Source organism: Ovis aries, chromosome 5 (genome assembly GCF_016772045.2).
Source record: "Ovis aries strain OAR_USU_Benz2616 breed Rambouillet chromosome 5, ARS-UI_Ramb_v3.0, whole genome shotgun sequence".
In the NCBI taxonomy this organism is placed as follows: Eukaryota; Metazoa; Chordata; class Mammalia; order Artiodactyla; family Bovidae; genus Ovis; species Ovis aries.
The window spans coordinates 78,806,425-78,823,871 of record NC_056058.1 but is presented as its reverse complement, the minus strand read 5'-3'; the positions used below and the strand labels follow the sequence as shown (position 1 = coordinate 78,823,871).

At 41.3% G+C, this 17,447-nt stretch overlaps 1 protein-coding gene across 1 annotated transcript in view; it reads right to left on the bottom strand.

Annotated features, from left to right (window-relative positions):
- Positions 1-2,239: 2,239 nt before the first annotated feature.
- The window catches only part of RASGRF2 (Ras protein specific guanine nucleotide releasing factor 2), a 256,645-nt gene continuing 241,437 nt past the window's right edge, over positions 2,240-17,447 (bottom strand). Inside the window, exons 23-27 of the mRNA XM_027970489.3 lie at positions 17,060-17,257; positions 11,839-11,918; positions 10,451-10,568; positions 9,815-9,883; positions 2,240-6,879 (exon numbers count right to left, since the gene is read on the bottom strand). Coding sequence (XP_027826290.2) covers positions 6,787-6,879; positions 9,815-9,883; positions 10,451-10,568; positions 11,839-11,918; positions 17,060-17,257 — 558 coding nt within the window. The 3' untranslated portion in view covers positions 2,240-6,786. The remainder of the gene's footprint in view (positions 6,880-9,814; positions 9,884-10,450; positions 10,569-11,838; positions 11,919-17,059; positions 17,258-17,447) is intronic.

The following is a 17,447-nucleotide window of genomic DNA, read 5'->3' as shown; positions in this document are numbered from 1 at the left end:
GACCCAAAGCAAAAACAAATATTTTACCTTTGCATGGGGGTACTGACTGGGAGAGTGCCTCAGAGGGCCTTCTGGGGCTGGAAGGGTTCTTGATTTAGGGGTAGTTGTATGAGTGTACACACGTGTTAAAATTCTTCAAGCTGTACACTTGAGATTCAAGCACTTTACTGTGTATTGGTCTCAGTTAACATATATGCTATCATTATAACTTAGCGTACAAGTGATACTTACCCTTTTTGCACATGATATGATATACTCAGATATTTTCTAGGTTCTCCTATGTTATCTCATTGAACATTTGCAGATTGGGACCCACCAAACTAGTTGCATGATCCTGTAAAGAGTTAGAGCTCCCAGTTTGCACACTTTGTCCTAACAGACCATAGTCCCTCCTGCTCCCCTGGCAGAACAGGCAGCAAGTTAGAGGTCTGTGGGGCTGACCAAACTGTTTCATAGCAGTTCAGGCACCAGATGAAATAAATCCAGTGAGCCTGAAATAGCCCAGATCCCAGACACAGAGAATGGTGAGGCTTTTGAAGAGCATGGAGACACAGAATTTAAAAGATGGTGGTTATGATGAGAAACTGCTGTTTTTTTTTTTTTCCAGTTCCTTATTAGTAGACATTTAGCCTCCACCTCCCCACCCCATGGGCTTCCAAGGTGGCTCAGCAGTACAGAAACCACCTCCAATACGGGAGACACAGGAGATGTGGGTTCAATCCCTATGTTGGGAAGATCCCCTGGAGGAGGGTGTGGCAACCCACTCCAGTATTCTTGCCTGGAGAATCCTATGGACAGAAGAGCCTGATGGGCTGCAGTCCACGGGGGTCACAAAGAGTCGGGCACAACTGAAGCAGCTTAGCATGCATGCATGTACCCACCCCTTGCCTTACCTCAACTCCTCATCTTTTATAGTGTAATTTTACATTAGTAAGGTCAGAAGAGAATTTAGGCCATTTTTGAGAAAAAATGTGTTGCACCCTTTTTTTTTGAGGGCCTAGTTATCCTTATACTTATGATAAAGGTGGGGTGATGAAGTGACCACCTCCATAGATGACTCAACAGAAATCCCAGATTTCTGAAACTTCTATATCTCTGTCATAGGCCACATACTCCTTTCTCATCTTCACCAATTCCCTTCAAAGTTCAGGGGCTCTTTCCGTATCTGGTGGCCAGGTATTCACATTACTAGTTCATGTCATAGGGATGGGAACAGAAGTGAAGCATGTAAGTGCCCTATCACTTGCTATAAAGGAAATCTCCTGTTGTGGGCTTATTCTCTTTTCTGTTCCTTAATCTGGCTAGAGCCTGGATGTATTAATAACAGGACCCAGATTTGACCAGCAGGCAAGGTCAACGCCATGAGGAACGGCCAAGTAACAAAATGAAAGGAACCTGGGTTCTCAAATCCCTACCAGGCTGATTGCTCATTTCAGAAGTGGAAAAGGAAGCCAGTGAGACAGAAGGGACCCACATTCTCCCTTTTCTGTTTTCTCTTGGACTCAACAGCAGCATGTTTCCTTCAGCTCTAAACATTAGCTTCATCTACTGGACAAAAGTGAAGTATTTTTATATATATTATTCCCTGGAGCCACTGCAGTAATTCTAGGGGCAGATATGAGGCTTTCATTTTAGATGAGGAACACAGCCTCAGACCTCCACCTCTAACTTTAGTAGCTCTTCTCTCCACAGCCTGTTCATGAGCTGCCATTGGGCAAACAGAGCTGATTGGAGAATAATGAGTTCTGTGTGCCTGGAGGTAATCAAACCTGGGCTGGTGATGGCATGGGAAAGCTGTAAACCCTGGAAAGACAGTGGGGTTAGAAGACCTTTAATGTCATCTTTGCACGCATACTCAGTTCTGTCCGACTCTTTGAGACCTCATGGACTTTGGCCCACTGTCCAAGCTTTAGCTCAAGCTCCTCTGTCCATGGAATTTTTCAAGCAAGAATCCTGGAGTCAGTTGCCATTTCCTCCTCCAGGGGATCTTCCCGACGCAGGGATCGAAGCTGTGTCTCTTGAGTCTCCTCCATGGGCAGGCAAATTCTTCACCATTAGTGCCACCTAAGAAGCCCGAGGTCCTTCAAATTCTCTGATATTTTAGTACCTGCAACATGGTTTCTTCTAAACCTTTTCCTCCCTGAACTTTAGAAGTAAAAGAATATCTGAAGGAGCCCACAGCTATGAAGAAGACAATATAGAAAAATGCTGAAACAATCAAATGAAGAGACTAAGGAGATTTTGGAGAATTTGAGAAAGGCAAAGTTTAATTTGCGTACAGGCATAACCCACACCTTGCCTGGCAAGTGTTAGGCCACAGCACAAACCCCTCTGTCAGAGTCACAGATGTCAGCAGATGTGCGAAGTAACTGGACACGAACAATACAGTTCTCCAAGTAATACATGGGTTTGTCCATCACACACACAAATGACAAACAAATACACTTAAATCCTCTGCACAAGAGAGATGAGGATGGTAATCAAATTACCTCACATTTGGACAGCACTTTACAGTCGGATCCACTTTGTCCTCATGACAGTCCTGTGAGGTAGGCAGCACAGGCATCACTATTAACTCCATTTCACAGATGAGGAAACTGAGGATCAGAGAGGTTTCGGCACTGGCCTAAGGCTTCCCAGCTTTAGCTGGGTAGATCTGAGTCTAGGGCTACGATGCCTAGTCCAGTGCTCTTTCACAACTGCCTTTCCAGAGAAAAATTAATGGTGGTGTAACAAGACAGTGGTTCAACATCATTTAGTAGAACTATTATTTTTCTTGAGCAAATGCAATCAAGTACAATCAAATCAACCCTGATGTTAACATCATGTGGTATATGGTAGCCAAGATGAATAATTTTCTGATCTTTCATGTATTTATACCTACAACAAGATGGTTGTTTTCTACTTTAGTTCCTCCCTGCTTTAATTTTAAGTCACTAACAGATACCAAGAAAAGACACTTTGATTAGATTTCATTGATTCAAGTCTTATTACCAGGATTCACATAGTGGTGTCAGTAATCAAGTCATTATTTAAAGCTACAATCTGTTGTCTTTCTGAAGTGAAAATGAATCTTATTCACTTATTCCTTCTGGCTGTGGACATTAGCATAGCTCTATTGTTTAGCCATAAATATTACCTTTTATACCATTTCAATAGCAGGAAAAAAAAAAAAAACTTCACAGGCTTGTTTTAAAAAATCTTATGGTTTAAAATGAAGGGAAAGTTTGTTTCCCCAGCCCCCTTCCAGGGGGAATAAGATCAACCTTTGAAAAAAAAAGCTAAATGAAATCCTTTATTTTAAAATAAAACTTAATTCTATTGGGAACAACCCCCCTATTGGATTACTCTTTTTAGTTAAGAATTTGAAAACGGTTCAATCATTGCTGACCCAAGGTCCTGTCTGTTACAACACTATGAGAAAAAAAGAGGTGTGGGTCCATTATCACATAATCCAAACTGGAACGTCATGGATTTTTCTCTGCCAAGTTACTCAACATCTGTACTGAAACTTAACAAACAGTAATAGGGACTTGGTATGAGAGTCAGTTGAAAATACTGCAACAGTAGGTTTGAATTTCCCTCTTTAAATTCCTTCAAAGAAACACTAAGGAAAATTGACAACATTCTACTTCATGCCTGAATCAGTCTCTTATTAAGTCCCTTAAATAAGAGACTTGTCCTTGTAGCAAAACTGGATGTCTGAGTTAATCACCAAAGGCATCCTCTAAAATCCCCAAGATAATTTCATTGACTGTAAAAAATGTGAGTATTCATCTGAAAGCATGAAATTGGATTTTACTTCTGATTTTCTAGGTTAATTTTGCAAGAATACAACTGTACCCTATGTGGCTGTTAGAGGCTGACCTCCCATCTACTCATAGAAATGGGTCTCGTGTAATAGAATACAAGCAGACCCAGCCAGGAGCGCTCATTCCAACCGTCACACAGAGCTTGCAAGGCAGAAGAGGATGGGCGCTTTAAAGAATCAAAAGGAAACCACAAATTGCTCTTGGGGCTTTTAAATGTGACCAAATTGAGCTTTTTAAAAATGCGCTTTCCTCTCCCAGCTGGCCCAGAAATGGTGCAGGTCATCAAAAGCAACTCCCTTGGAGGTGGAAAGGCTTCAGACTCTAGGAAGCAGGAGAGGTGTGTAACTAGCAAAAAAAAATATTAAAGGTCACCAGAGACGACGGACAGTGCCCACAGTTTACCACCAGGGGGTGCTCTTCCAACATTCTGCAGGAAATAGGCCTGCCGGCTTTGTCACTAGCTGAGGAAAACCTGTATGCCAAAAGGGAAAGAGCACTTGGAAATTCCTCTAGTTTCAATTTTTCTCTAATAAGAATGGCTGCAGTGCCTCTGGAACCACTGGGTCAGAGAATTAAGGGTCCAAACTTCCAGGGACAGTGCCCACAGAACCACACCCTCCCTTCTGGAAGACTCTGGAGTTTCTAAGGCCAGAGTCTGATATATCAACATTTTCACGTATTGTTCTGCCTGAAACTGCTGTCTGTGTGGTCTTTTCACTGACCTGTCCTGGTTTTAGTTCACTTTCAAAACTGTGTCTTTGCACCAAGAAAGTTAACCTTTACTTTCTTATTCTTTTGCAAGACTTTGAGGTGCTTGGTGCAACTGACATATATTAGTTCAAACTTTGTTTCTGAACACTGAGGAATAAATGATAAGTTTTGCATTGTTAGGATCCAAAGAACTCATGCTTCTTATCATGCACCAAGATGCATCAACTTTTTATTTGAAACTAAAGAGAAAAAACAAGCAACTTGAAAAAAAAGAAAAGAAAGAAAAATTAAGCATCCATAAGTCACCCTCCTTGAGTTAGTGCTATCCTGTTAGCTAATATGAGCTATTGAAAATATTTTTGGAATGATCTTCAAATATTATAAATATTTTCTTTTACTTACTTGATATTTCACTATATAGTTATGTACAGAAATGGCCCTTACCATGCAGGAAAAATGTACATTCTCACCTCTGTGGGACATTATCAATTCCACTGGGTCTTATGAGCCAGCAAGTTGAGTTTATTAGTCAGCTGTCAGCTCTAACAATATAATTAAAGTGCAAAGAGAGAAAGCAGCCAAACAGATCAATTTTTTTCCAATGTCAGCATTAATATGCTTCATGCCTCTAAGAAATAATGCCAGATGCAATAGGCTCAGGTAACAATAACTATATCTTTTCTCTTCTTTGAAAGCAGAGGTCTCCCTGAGAAGAGAAGAGGGAGGTAAACATGAGAACATGAGCTAGCCCTATTTCTTTAACAACTAACAATCCTGGGGAAATCACAGTCGCTTTCCCAGCCTAGGGTAGGAGGACGAACCCCTGCATTTGGTTTTCTGACACAAGAGCTCATGAGTGCTTGGGCCCATTTCCCATATACTTAACAATATTTTCACTCAGAAATGTCTCAAAATTTAAAAACAAAGATGACTGGAGAAGAACTGTCTACTAATAGCACATGGAAGGGTGGGTTTTAAAAAGAAAATCCCACTAAATCAGGGGTCCCCAGACTCCAAGGTCTAATGCCTGGTGATCTTTGGTGGGGCCGATGTAATAACAAGAGAAATAGAGTGCACAATAAATGTAATGCACGTAATCATTCTGAAACCAACTCCCCTCCGCCCACCCCAGACTGTGGAAAAATTGTCTTCCAGGAAACCGGTCCCTGGTGCCAAAAAGGTTGGGGCCCACTGCGCTAGACAACTTAAAAAAAATACAAGTAATGTTCATAGTGAGCCTAAACACGGTCTGTGTAAATCAGAACAGATTCCCACCTAACCAAGGGGGTGGGGGGAATGAAAACAAGCACAGCAAGGCTCAGAGATGGTTTTTAAGTATATCTTTTCACTTAGCACTGAAACCCACTCTTCCCCTCAGTGGCCTTCTGTTGTATTCCACAGTTCTGTTCGGGAGGCGCATGGGCATCTTTTCGCAAAGCCTGCACCCGCCTCTCCAATGGCATCGACTTCCTGAACTGCACAGCCTCAGGAAGAAGTCCCCCACGTGGCTGGACTCTTTGGGGGCACAGCGATTGAGTTTGAAATTCTGGAAATGTTACATACAAATCCATTTGACTTTCGACACGTCTGGAAATGTTACATACAAATCCATTTGACTTTCGACACGTCTTTCCTGTCCTGTTGCCTAAAGACTGAAAGAGCAGTTTCAGAACATGCCATTCCTCCAATATAAATATTTACGATGCACTGAGGACCATGCACATGCTGAGGACTGAGATTGCTTATGTGTCGGCCCATCCCTACAGAGACAGCCTCGGCTCTGGAAGCCTGTAACAAAGGAAATGTAAGAGAAGCAGTTAAATCCTAGGAGAAAACTGGGAGGTGGCCCAGGCCAGTTAAGTGCCAGTGAAACATCACAAGCCTTTTCCATGGACCTTTGTCCCTGAGTTCTTGGCAGAACACGGGCCGAATTTGAAATTCCCCTTGTTACCTGCTCCATTCAAACGGCTACCAGCACCTCCCAGTTTGTACTCCCTCATGCAAATGTGCCCTCAGCTTTACCAAACACCACTCTCTTCAGCTTCCCACCCAAGTCTGAAGCATCTGTCCTTGATCCCAACCAGCTGGGCTTCCCTGGCTGGAGACAGAATTCTGGTTTGGCTCCGTCATCTTTGGGGAACAGAGGAGACAGGCTTTGCCTCCATCCCCCTGCCCTCTCAGCACTGCGGGAGGCATGGCATGCACAGTTCTGTCCGCTCTGCTTTCCATGAACATTCCACGGACGCGGGGCAAGGTCGGATCGTCAAGCAGGGAGCCGAGGTTCAATTTTTAGTGACAGCTCATACAGCGTATCTTCGTCTATGATGAGGGCCTTGTCAAGCAAGTACTGAGTGACCTGGAGAAGAAAGGGATATCCATGCTTTGAGTTCCTTCACAACACCAGATGTACATTTTCTGAATGGAGCCTGACACAGTTCAATATTTGCTCCCAAGCTCTGAAATACTTTATGTAACAAAAAAACATTAGGAATATATTCTGACTATATATAAAAAACCTCTGTTCCCCTCTTAACTCCCTACCCTAGGCACTGCCCTCAAGAAGCACCACTGTTATCAGTTGGCTTGTATTCTCCCAGATATTTTTCAGTATCTTTCCAGACATGACCAGGTACTTACAGAAATCATTTTTCCTCTAATACATGGTATCACAAGGGTATATTTTATTCTGCTTTCATCAGGCTAGAGGTTGTGGAGGGTTCATGTCATGCAAAAAGCTCTCACTGCTGTGCTGTATTACGAGTGTGACATATCAGAGTTTATTTAATGATCTCACACTGATGGGTTGCCATCAACATTTCACTACGACACAGAGTTACACTGAAGTCCTTGTTAGCATACTCCCTAGTCCTCACACGTGAATGGTTCCACACCAGAAATGAAATGAAAGGACACGGAAATAAACAGGTTAGAACAGGGGTTAGCTCCATAAAAATATCTCTTTATTTTTACTGAGATATAGCAGATATAAGTAAAATTAAATACTTTGATTAGTTTTGACAAAAGTAAATACCCATGTAACTTATATATCTGGAGAAGGAAATAGCAACCCACTCCAGTATTTTTCCTTGGGAAATCCCATGGATGGAGGAACCTGGAGGGCTATAGTCCACGAGGTTGCAAAGAGTTGGACATGACTTAGTGAATAAACAATAACAATCAGGCTACATATGTAGCATGCTAGAGAATAATTTCATCACCCAGAAAGTTCCCTCATGCAGCTTCCCCATCAACCTACTGCCAGAAGCAATCGCTGCTCTGATTTCTATCGCCATGTGTTAGTTCTGTCTGCTCTAGAACTTCATGTAAGTGGATCACACAGTAGGTACTCTTGAGTCTGATTTCTTTTACTCTGCGTAATGTGCTGAGATTCATTTGTGTTGTGGTGTGTCTCACTGGTTGCCATCTTCTACTACTGAGTAGTGGGTCCACTGTATAGATATACCACAATTTGTTTATCCATTCATCTATTTATGGACACCTGGGCTGTTTCCAATTTTTGGCTATTATTAAGAAATGCTATAAACATTTTATGTGAGACTTTTTGTGAGCATGTTTTCACTTCCCCCTTGGATAAATACCTGGGTCATAAGGTATTTAAGTTAAATATGCATATTTAACATTTTCAGAAACCTCCAAAGGATGCACTTTTCCAAAGAGGTTGTACCATGTTACTCTCACCAGCAATGGATAAGCATTCTGGTTACTTGGTATATTAATTTTTACAACTGTTGTGCCTATAGTACATGAGAGTATCTGTTATCCCATATCCTAACCAATGTTTGCTGTTAACAATATTTTAAAAATTTGTCTATCTGATAGCTGATAATGATGCTTTGTAATTTGTATTTTTCTTATTAATGAAGTTGAGCATTCTCCAAATATGTATTGGACATTTTTCTTTCTTCTTCTGTGAATCACCTGTTTATAGCTTTGTCAATATTGTGTTGTTTATGATTTTTCTTGTAGATTTATAGAAATACTTTTTTTAATTTATAGGAATAATTTTATTCTGTATCTTTGTTTTTTATGTTACAAACATTGTCTCCCAGCCTACTGCTTGTACTCTGACTTTTTAGACAATTGCCCTTTGTCAAATAGAAGTTTTAGATTTTGATTCAGCAAACTTTATCAATCTCATCTTCTATAGCTTTCGCATTCTGTGTTTAAGAAAGTCTTTCAAATCCAAAGATCATGAATATTTTGTCCTATATTATTTCATTAAAATAACATAATGTTTCTTTTTATAATAAGGTAGTGAATTCATCTGGAATTTATTTTTTGAATAGTATAAGATGGAGAACCAAAATCCCTATTTCATTGACATAATGATCAGTTTTTTTTCTGTCACTTTCTTTAAATGTCTCCTTTACCCCATATTAAATTTTCACATAGACAAAATCTGCATCTGGACTTTACCCTACTCCACTGAGTTTGTGTTCCTCTGCCAAGACAGTCTTCAATCCACTGCAGTGTTAGTGTCTGTATCTAGTAGGGAAGACTCCCCCTTACTCCTTATTTTTCAAAAAATTCTTATCTTTTTTTTTTGCCTATCAAAACTTTCTTATGAGTTTCATAATAAGTATGTCAAGTTCCATGAAATAAGAGGGATGATGAACTGTGTGTTAAATGGAAATCTTCTCTCTTACCATTTCAATTTTTCTGTAAAGCTAAAATGATTCTAAAAAATAAAATCTATTACAAAATGAAAAAAGGAAAGGAAGAAAAGGAAGAAAGAAAAAGGTAATAAACATCAGTTATTGTTGGGATGGAGAGAAGAAGGGGATAAAGACATGAGATGAACCTTGAAAGATGAGTAGGGACCACTCATAATGCAAGATTTCTAGGATATATCAAAATTTTTTCCTTTCCTTAGCCTAAGAGCAAAGATAAGCCAATAAAATATTTTATGCAAGGGGCAAATAACTCCCACTGTGTGTTTCAGAGAGTCCTATTTGGCTATAAATTTGTAGAATGGATTTGCATTCAGTATACCAGGTACCAGACACTGGTAGCTTAGACCAGGGGTGGTAGTGGTGGTGTGGACAGCTTCACAAGAAATGCTGGATATAAAATAGAATTTGATCATGAATTGATATTCTTTTTGCTCTCCTTCTTGTTTTTCTTAATCAGAGTTACCAAAGGTTTGTCTGTCTTTTTGGTCTTTTCTTTGAGTTAGCTTTTGGTATTATTGGTCTACTCTACTGCTGTTTCCAATTAACTAACTTCCACTTTTTTCTTCTTTACGTTCCCTGACAACCATACAAGATTACCTTTGGCTGATGATCGATTCGATAGGAAGTCTGCTGGAACTGGCGTATCTCTCTGATGATGTGTGATATCTGATGGAGGAACAACAGAAGCAAAGCATGAGCACTGCCCTAGGTTGCGGCAGTGTTCTGGGAGCCTGTCCCAGAGCAGTTAGTCCCTTACTCCATCCAACGAGGTATCTGGACCCCAGCTCCATCATGACCTAGACTTAGGGCTTTTTTGCCTTCAATGAGCCACAGGAAACCCTAACAGCAAGAAGATACTGAATTCCCAATCAGGAAAACAGCTGGCACGGGGCATCCTCAGGTGGCAAGCATGGGGCACTAGTATCCATGGGCTCCTCGCTTCTACGTGCTCAGAACCCAGCTGTCCAACAAGAAGCCTTCAGCATCTGTCTGTCACTGTTCAATCTCAGAAAGTCATCCCTGGCGCTTTATTCCTCACCCTCTTTGTCTAGACTTCCAGCTGAAAGAGGACTGCGAAAATCTCCTGAATCACCCAACATCAGGTATCAGACCCAGTGTTGGCTAAAAAGGTCAAGATGAAAAAGCCAATGGTCACTCTTCCATGACATCGCCCCTTCTCTATAAGCCACTGAGGTCTCCAAGACAGGCTGCTTACATGAAACTCAAACCCACCATTCTCATCTTGGAGAAATTGACGAGGCCTTCCTCAGTAAAGTTTGGTGTTCCTTCTTCAATAAACGCCAGGTCTGTCAGGTACATCCCCAGATAAGGAACAGCAGGGGGATTACAGCTGAAAGACCAAGAGGCACTGTTCGGAAGCTCATTCACACAGGTGTCCACCCACCTCCCCCATTTCAACAGGAAGTAGCTCTGCGCGCCCCTCCTGAAAAATAAAAGTCTGTTAATTCCACATTCAGAAACATGCTCATGATATGCAGAGGTTTAATTTCATCTTACAATAGAGCATGATACAAACTTACAGCTCAAACAACAGGATGTCTTAGAGACAAATACAAAACATTTGCTAATGGGGCTTGCTTGTGGCATTTGCCTGCAGTGCTTGTCAAATGGCCACACCGTTAGAGATGTAAAAGCAGGTAGGAAAACCCCATGCCCTCATCTCATTAAAGTGCAAACGTTCAACCTTGAAGAAGTGGGTGGAAAAATCAATGTGATTAGAGCTTGTAAAACTTGTTTTCTGTTTTAGTTAGTATTTAAATGTTTTAGAAGGTAGAGACTTAATATCACACCTGCGACCTTCTTTGTTTGGCAGGTGCATTCTCAGAGTCTAGAGGTTGAGAATACGGCCTTTTAATCCAGGGGGAACTGAGTTTGAGTCCCCACTTGCCTACTTCCTAAGTGGTGGTGGGCAAACTCTCTGAACTGCAGTTTCCTGTCTGTAAAATGGAGACAATGAAACTTTTATCTCTAGTTTTCCATGAGGCTTAAATAAAACACATCAAGCACTTAGGATAGAGGCTATCATTTATTCAGTCTTCAGTAAATAGTTCTTATACTATCGTTGTTACTTTAAGTCTTTATTTCAGTCATGGCATCACAGGACAAAATTTTCCAGAGTAAGTGAAGTCCATGTGGCAGGTCATAAGAAAACAAATTGCAGGAGGATATACTCTGTTCTCCCTCCCGCTCTCTGTGTGTCTGAAGAATAAGAAAATGATCCAGCAATAAAAAGCCAAAATAAAAAACAAAAGCAATAGGGACTGGAATATTCAAATAAAGAATCGCAGGAAATCACTGTATTTAGATTAGAAAATACCAAATAAAGAAACTTTTTATAGTAAAATATAGTAAGATTTACTGTGGTGACATTTTCTTCTTATTTGGAATGCTCTGCACACCATGAATATATCCATAAGACACTTACTATATGCGTGGTATTCCAAATGCAAAGGAAAATCAGAAAAACACCTGCTGATGGAAGCTGTGTCCCATTTGATTTTCTTTTCAAAGCAAAGTATGAGGTAGGCCATTATTTGTATACTATAAAAATTATATAAATATACTTCTGAATTATGAATAATTTAACAAAATAGACATACTTTTTAAGGGTTTCTCTGAGGTTTTTAAATCTTCCTTCAGACGAAACAGTCTTCTGAAGCTTGTCCATTAGAGCTTTTGTCTAGAAGGAAACAAATAACTTAGTATGTCATGAAAATACCCCTATGGTTTGATAAGGTGGTGAGTTACTGAAAGTTGCTCAATTCTCTTCTACAGTGGCAGGTACGATGACATGATATGATTTTCAAAGCATGGAGATGTACTTAAATTTCATTTGTTAAAAAAGAACATGTGACAATACTAACTCATTTTTTATATACATTTACAAGAGAGAAAATGTATAGAAAAGAAAAATCGTAATGCACAGGAAACACAGGAACTTAAAGACCTGAAAAGAACATACCAAATAGGGGTCTTAAAGAGAGGTCCTGTGTCAGGGGATTTTCCTGATGAATCTTTCTGACTGTTAATTTCTAAGTCATCCAAGCACATATTATACTGCTTGGCTGCAGACTGGTCAATACCCTCTAGTCCAAATCCTTTGTGTTCATCTTCATCAATTTATTAGAAAATAATAATTAATATTTACCAAGAAATAAAGTTGCTGATGACCTTGGTCTAGACTTTCTTCTAGAGTAATGGAGAATGGTAGGGTAACCCTTGGAGTTAAAGACTCACTCCCGGTATTACCCACATCCAGGCAGCTTGGCTGGGAGAAGCATTTGGAATGAAGCTGATGGTGAGGCTCCTCAGACAACTCTGTCTCAGTCTAGAGAGGAGTTTCAAGGCACCATGAGAGCTTCCAGTGTGACTCCAAGGGCTACCTTCCCATCCTGGTTCCCGAGGGCTCTGGGAAAAGACAGCCAGCATGGCTTGAACAGGGGTGGAGGGTGGCGGAGGTTGGGCAGGCCTCCTGCCTGGTCCCTGGCTGACCTTCCCTCAAAGAAGCTGCAGAAATAACTGTTCTACAGCCACAGACCAAATTTGGTGGGCCTCAAAGAACACATTCTACTGGGCCTTTTGGATGTCTCCCAGACTAGACTCAGTTCTGCAGAAAAGACAGCTACACAGCTGGTGATATTAACAAAAGTGTCCGAAGCAGGGCATTTCTGCAATAAGGCCCTGCTTATGGCAGGTCTGAAGCACTGGGTCCTCGAGGACAGCCCATTATTCACAAGAAAGCTGCTTTGCGTGATCTATATATGTGACTGAAACGGTAAATTCTATTTAATGTCTCTACGGGTAATATCAGAGAAGGCGATGGCACCCCACTCCAGTACTCTTCCTGGAAAATCCCATGGATGGAGGAGCCTGGTAGGCTGCAGTAATATTCTAATTTTAAAAAATAATTTTAACATTAGCCTTATCACCTCTATTCCATAGTCAGTTCAGTTATTCCTAACCTTGCATCCTGCCAAAGACATGAAGATTGCTTAAGTTAACCACAGTGAAGGCCTAAAGAAGATTTAACAAGGCGCCAACTTCAGAGGGAAAAAGAAACAGAATGCGGAAAAGAATAGGCAGAGGAGTGACCTGCTGACCCTGATGAAGAGTGGCATGTATGACAAGGGAATAGGCTCTTTGCATCCAGTGCCCAATGGCTGAGGCAACTGCTGCCTTCAGTTCAGTTCAGTTCAGTTCAGTCACTCAGTCATGTCCAACTCTTTGTGACCCCATGAATCGCAGCACACCAGGCCTCCCTGTCCATCACCAACTCCCAGAGTTCACTCAGATTCACGTCCATCGAGTCAGTGATGCCATCCAGCCATCTCATCCTCGGTTGTCCCCTTCTCCTCCTGCCCTCAATCCCTCCCAGCATCAGAGTCTTTTCCAATGAGTCAACTCTTCGCATGAGGTGACCCAGCCATGACAAAGGCATCAATGTCCAGGTTTTGGATTCTGATATAGCTATTTGAAGTCTATTTTAAAAATAGTATTCCAATACCCATTTATCATAAAATCTCTCAAAAACTAGGAAGAGAGGGTAGCTTCCTCAACTTTATAAAAAAGCATTTACAAAAAACATACAGTTAACGTTGTCCTTAATGGTGAAAAACTGAAAGCTTTCACCCCAAGGTCGAGAACAGGAAAGAATGTTCTTTCTTACTATCATATTCAACATAGCATTGGAAAGTCTAGCCAGAGCAAGAAGGCAAGAAAAGGAAATAAAAGGCATATAAATTGAAAAATAAACAACTGACATAACTGCCTATATAGAAAATCCCATGGAATCTATAGAAAAGTCCCAAGGACTAACAGTGAGTTCAGCAACATTATAGATATAAGAACAGAGGAAAATAAATTACATTTGTATATACTCAGTTCAGTTCAGTTCAGTCGCTCAGTCGTGTCCGACTCTTTGTGACCCCATGAATCACAGCACACCAGGCCTCCCTGTCCATCACCAACTCTCGGAGTTCACTCAGAGTCGCGTCCATCGAGTCAGTGACGCCATCCAGCCATCTCATCCTCCGTCGTCCCCTTTTCCTCCTGCCCCCAATCCCTCCCAGCGTCAAAATCTTTTCCAATGAGTCAACTCTTCGCATGAGGTGGCCAAAGTACTGGAGTTTCAGCCTTAGTATCATTCCTTCCAAAGCAATCCCAGGGTTGATCTCCTTCAGAATGGACTGGTTGGATCTCCTTGCAGTCCAAGGGACTTTCAAGAGTCTTCTCCAATGGACAATTACATTTAAAATATCTCCAATGAAAATGAAATATTTAGGCATAAATCTAATGAAACATATACGGGACTTATATGTTGAACATTTTAAAATGTTGATTTAAGAATTCAAAGAAAATCTAAAGAGTAGTAAGAAATACTGTGTTTATGGAATGGAAGAGTCAATATAGTAAAAATGTCAATTCTCCTCAAATTGACTGATTTAATGGAAGGACTGATGAAAAGAACCTAATTAAAAACTGACCTGAAGACATGAACAGACATTTTGCTGAAGATGCAAACAAGCACGTGAAAAGATGTTTACCATTATTAGCTGTTAGGAAATGCAAATTAAAACAACGATGAAATATCAAAATGGCTAACATTAAAAATAGTGACACCACCAAGTGCTGACAAGAATACAGAGAAACTGGTTCATTCATACGTTCTTGAGAGGAATGTAAAATGGTACAACCTCTCTAGAAAAGAGTCTGGCAGTTTCTTGAGAAATTTAATGCACAATTACCGTATGATCTAGCGACTGCACCCTATGGCATTTATCCTAGAGAAATGAAACATTATAGTCACACAAAACCTATACATGAATATTCACAGCAGCTTCATTTGTAATAGCTAAAACTAAAAACAACCCAGATGTTCTTTAAGGGGTGAAAGGTTAAACCAAATAAGGAACTAAGTACTGATACGTGTAACAACTTGAACAGATCGCAAAGGAGTTACACTGAAAAAAAAAAAGGCAATCTCAAAACGTCATATACTATATGACTCATTTATATAACATTTTTGAAATGACAAAATTATAGAGATGGAAAACAGATCTGTGGTTGCCAGGAGTTAGGGAGCGAGAGGGAGGAAGGTGGCTGTGGCTATAAAAGGGTGACAGGAGGTATCCTGGTGATAGAACTGTTCAATCTCTTGACTGTAGTGAATCTACCCCTGTAATAAAGGTACATAAAACTTAACACACACATGTACACATACACGCGAGTACAGGTGGAACAGACGAAGTCTGAATAAGGCTGGTGGATGGTACCAATGGTTAATTTTGCGCTTGTGATACTGTCTGTAGTTACACAAGATGTAACCACTGGGGGACACTGGGTGGAGGGTGGAGGGGATTTCTACCATTTCTTACAACTGCATATGAACCTACAAAGATCTCAACATTAAAAATTTTTTTTAAGTTTTTATAAAAGCTGTGGATACTATTTGCAAGGCTTTTTTCATAGAAGCGTCCGCTAGTTCTAGGGGCCCAATTTGGGATTCTCAAAACACTCCATTTTTACTAAGGAATGGTGGGGAAAGGAATAAAAGATTTGGCTTAGGCTTGGTTTCTTGCTACACAGGGAGGAATTTAAAAGGCTTGGAGAGAGAAAAGAAGATAGAATAGAGTAAGAACTAAGTGTCTCTAAGAGGGGCTTGAACTCTCAGGAGCAACAGAAACCAGTTAGTTTTGAGGAAATGTCACAGAATATATGCTCTACTTCCTGCCTGAAACCCTGGAGGTGGGCGCCCTGCAGACGCCCCTCACCAATGCTAGGCGACCACAATGAGGCGGGCATAGTGGTCTGTGGAAGAAGGATATGCAGAGAGGCCCTGGCAAGACACTCCTAGCCACTGGTACCCACAGAACACAGAGGGGCCTAGAAAATTCCCCCAACACCCTTTGAGAGGGTCAAACGAGTTATTTATTAATAGTAAAGAAGAGTTAGCCTGCCCTTCAGCGATCAGCAAGGGGAAGGGCAGCCTGTAGTAGAGGTGATACACACCCCATCTCAGAGAATCAGCAGTGCCAGTGAGAGCGGAGGTGAGATCAGCCAAGCTCCCTGGGTACAGTAACCAGGCCGTGTTCCTGACGGGGTAGGCTTGCCATCTGAACACCAGGCACAGGCAATTCACAGTGGCTTGTACCCAACAGGAAACCAGTGGGGGCACACAGCCTCCCATGAGCCCAGAGAAGCCCTCCCCAACACCCAACATCCACAGACACCATGGCAAAGACCAGGAGGAAAATGGTGATGTCACTTGAATCTTCAAGTTATCTGAATGAAAGCAAAAAGCATGAACAAGCTGAGTCCAATTAAAAGAAAATTAAGAAAGTTATATCCCTTCACATCCATGTCATTATGTAACAACTTGACTACAAGAATGACAGATAAAAAGGCGAACACAGAGGCCCTCGGTCCCCGGTCTTTGGTTCTAAGGTACTTGTACCGTTACTTTGAGGGACAAACAATGGATGCAGAGACATCACTGTGCTCACCCGGAGTCAATGTGCCCTCCCTAAATAATTCAGTGAACAGCTCCTAATTGTCAACCACAGTGTCTGAAGATGTCCCCAAATATGTTATAATGAATATTTTGGTTTGTGTTTTTCCCGCTAAATTAACCATTTGGAAACACGCATGAGAGGTATCAATTAAGTGGTAAGAACACAGTAATCACCCATGTTGGCACCTTTCTTTGCCAAAGGAGCTGCTCATGTCAGCTAATTATTTCCTAATCAGTAATATTTATCTTGGCTCTGGTCTCCCAGACTCTCCTCCTCGTGGCAGCGGGAGGTGTCGCCCGCTGGCGCTCACCTGCTTGGACACCTTGGCCCAGGTCTTCTTCAGCCGGTAGATGGCACTTCTGTTTAAGGCTGAGGTGATTTCCAGCACGCCGTTGTAGTTGTGCAGGCACCGGCAGATGTCCGCCACCGCCACCCACTTCTCGATTGTGTTGGCTCGGGAGGTGACATCCGCGTAATTCATGATCTGGGAGGCCACCAGGTTACTCATCTGAGACAATGGAAAAGCCAAGAAAGGCCAGCTAAGAGCCAAAGCCGTTCATGCAGGCACAATACCTGAATCACCTACAGAAACGTCGGGAAAGTGAGTGTCAAGGGATGCGAGATCATGGTCTGTCTTTTTTTCTGAGTGGCTTAACGGAGTCTTATTCAATGAAATGTATTAATGTATGAGTGCTTAT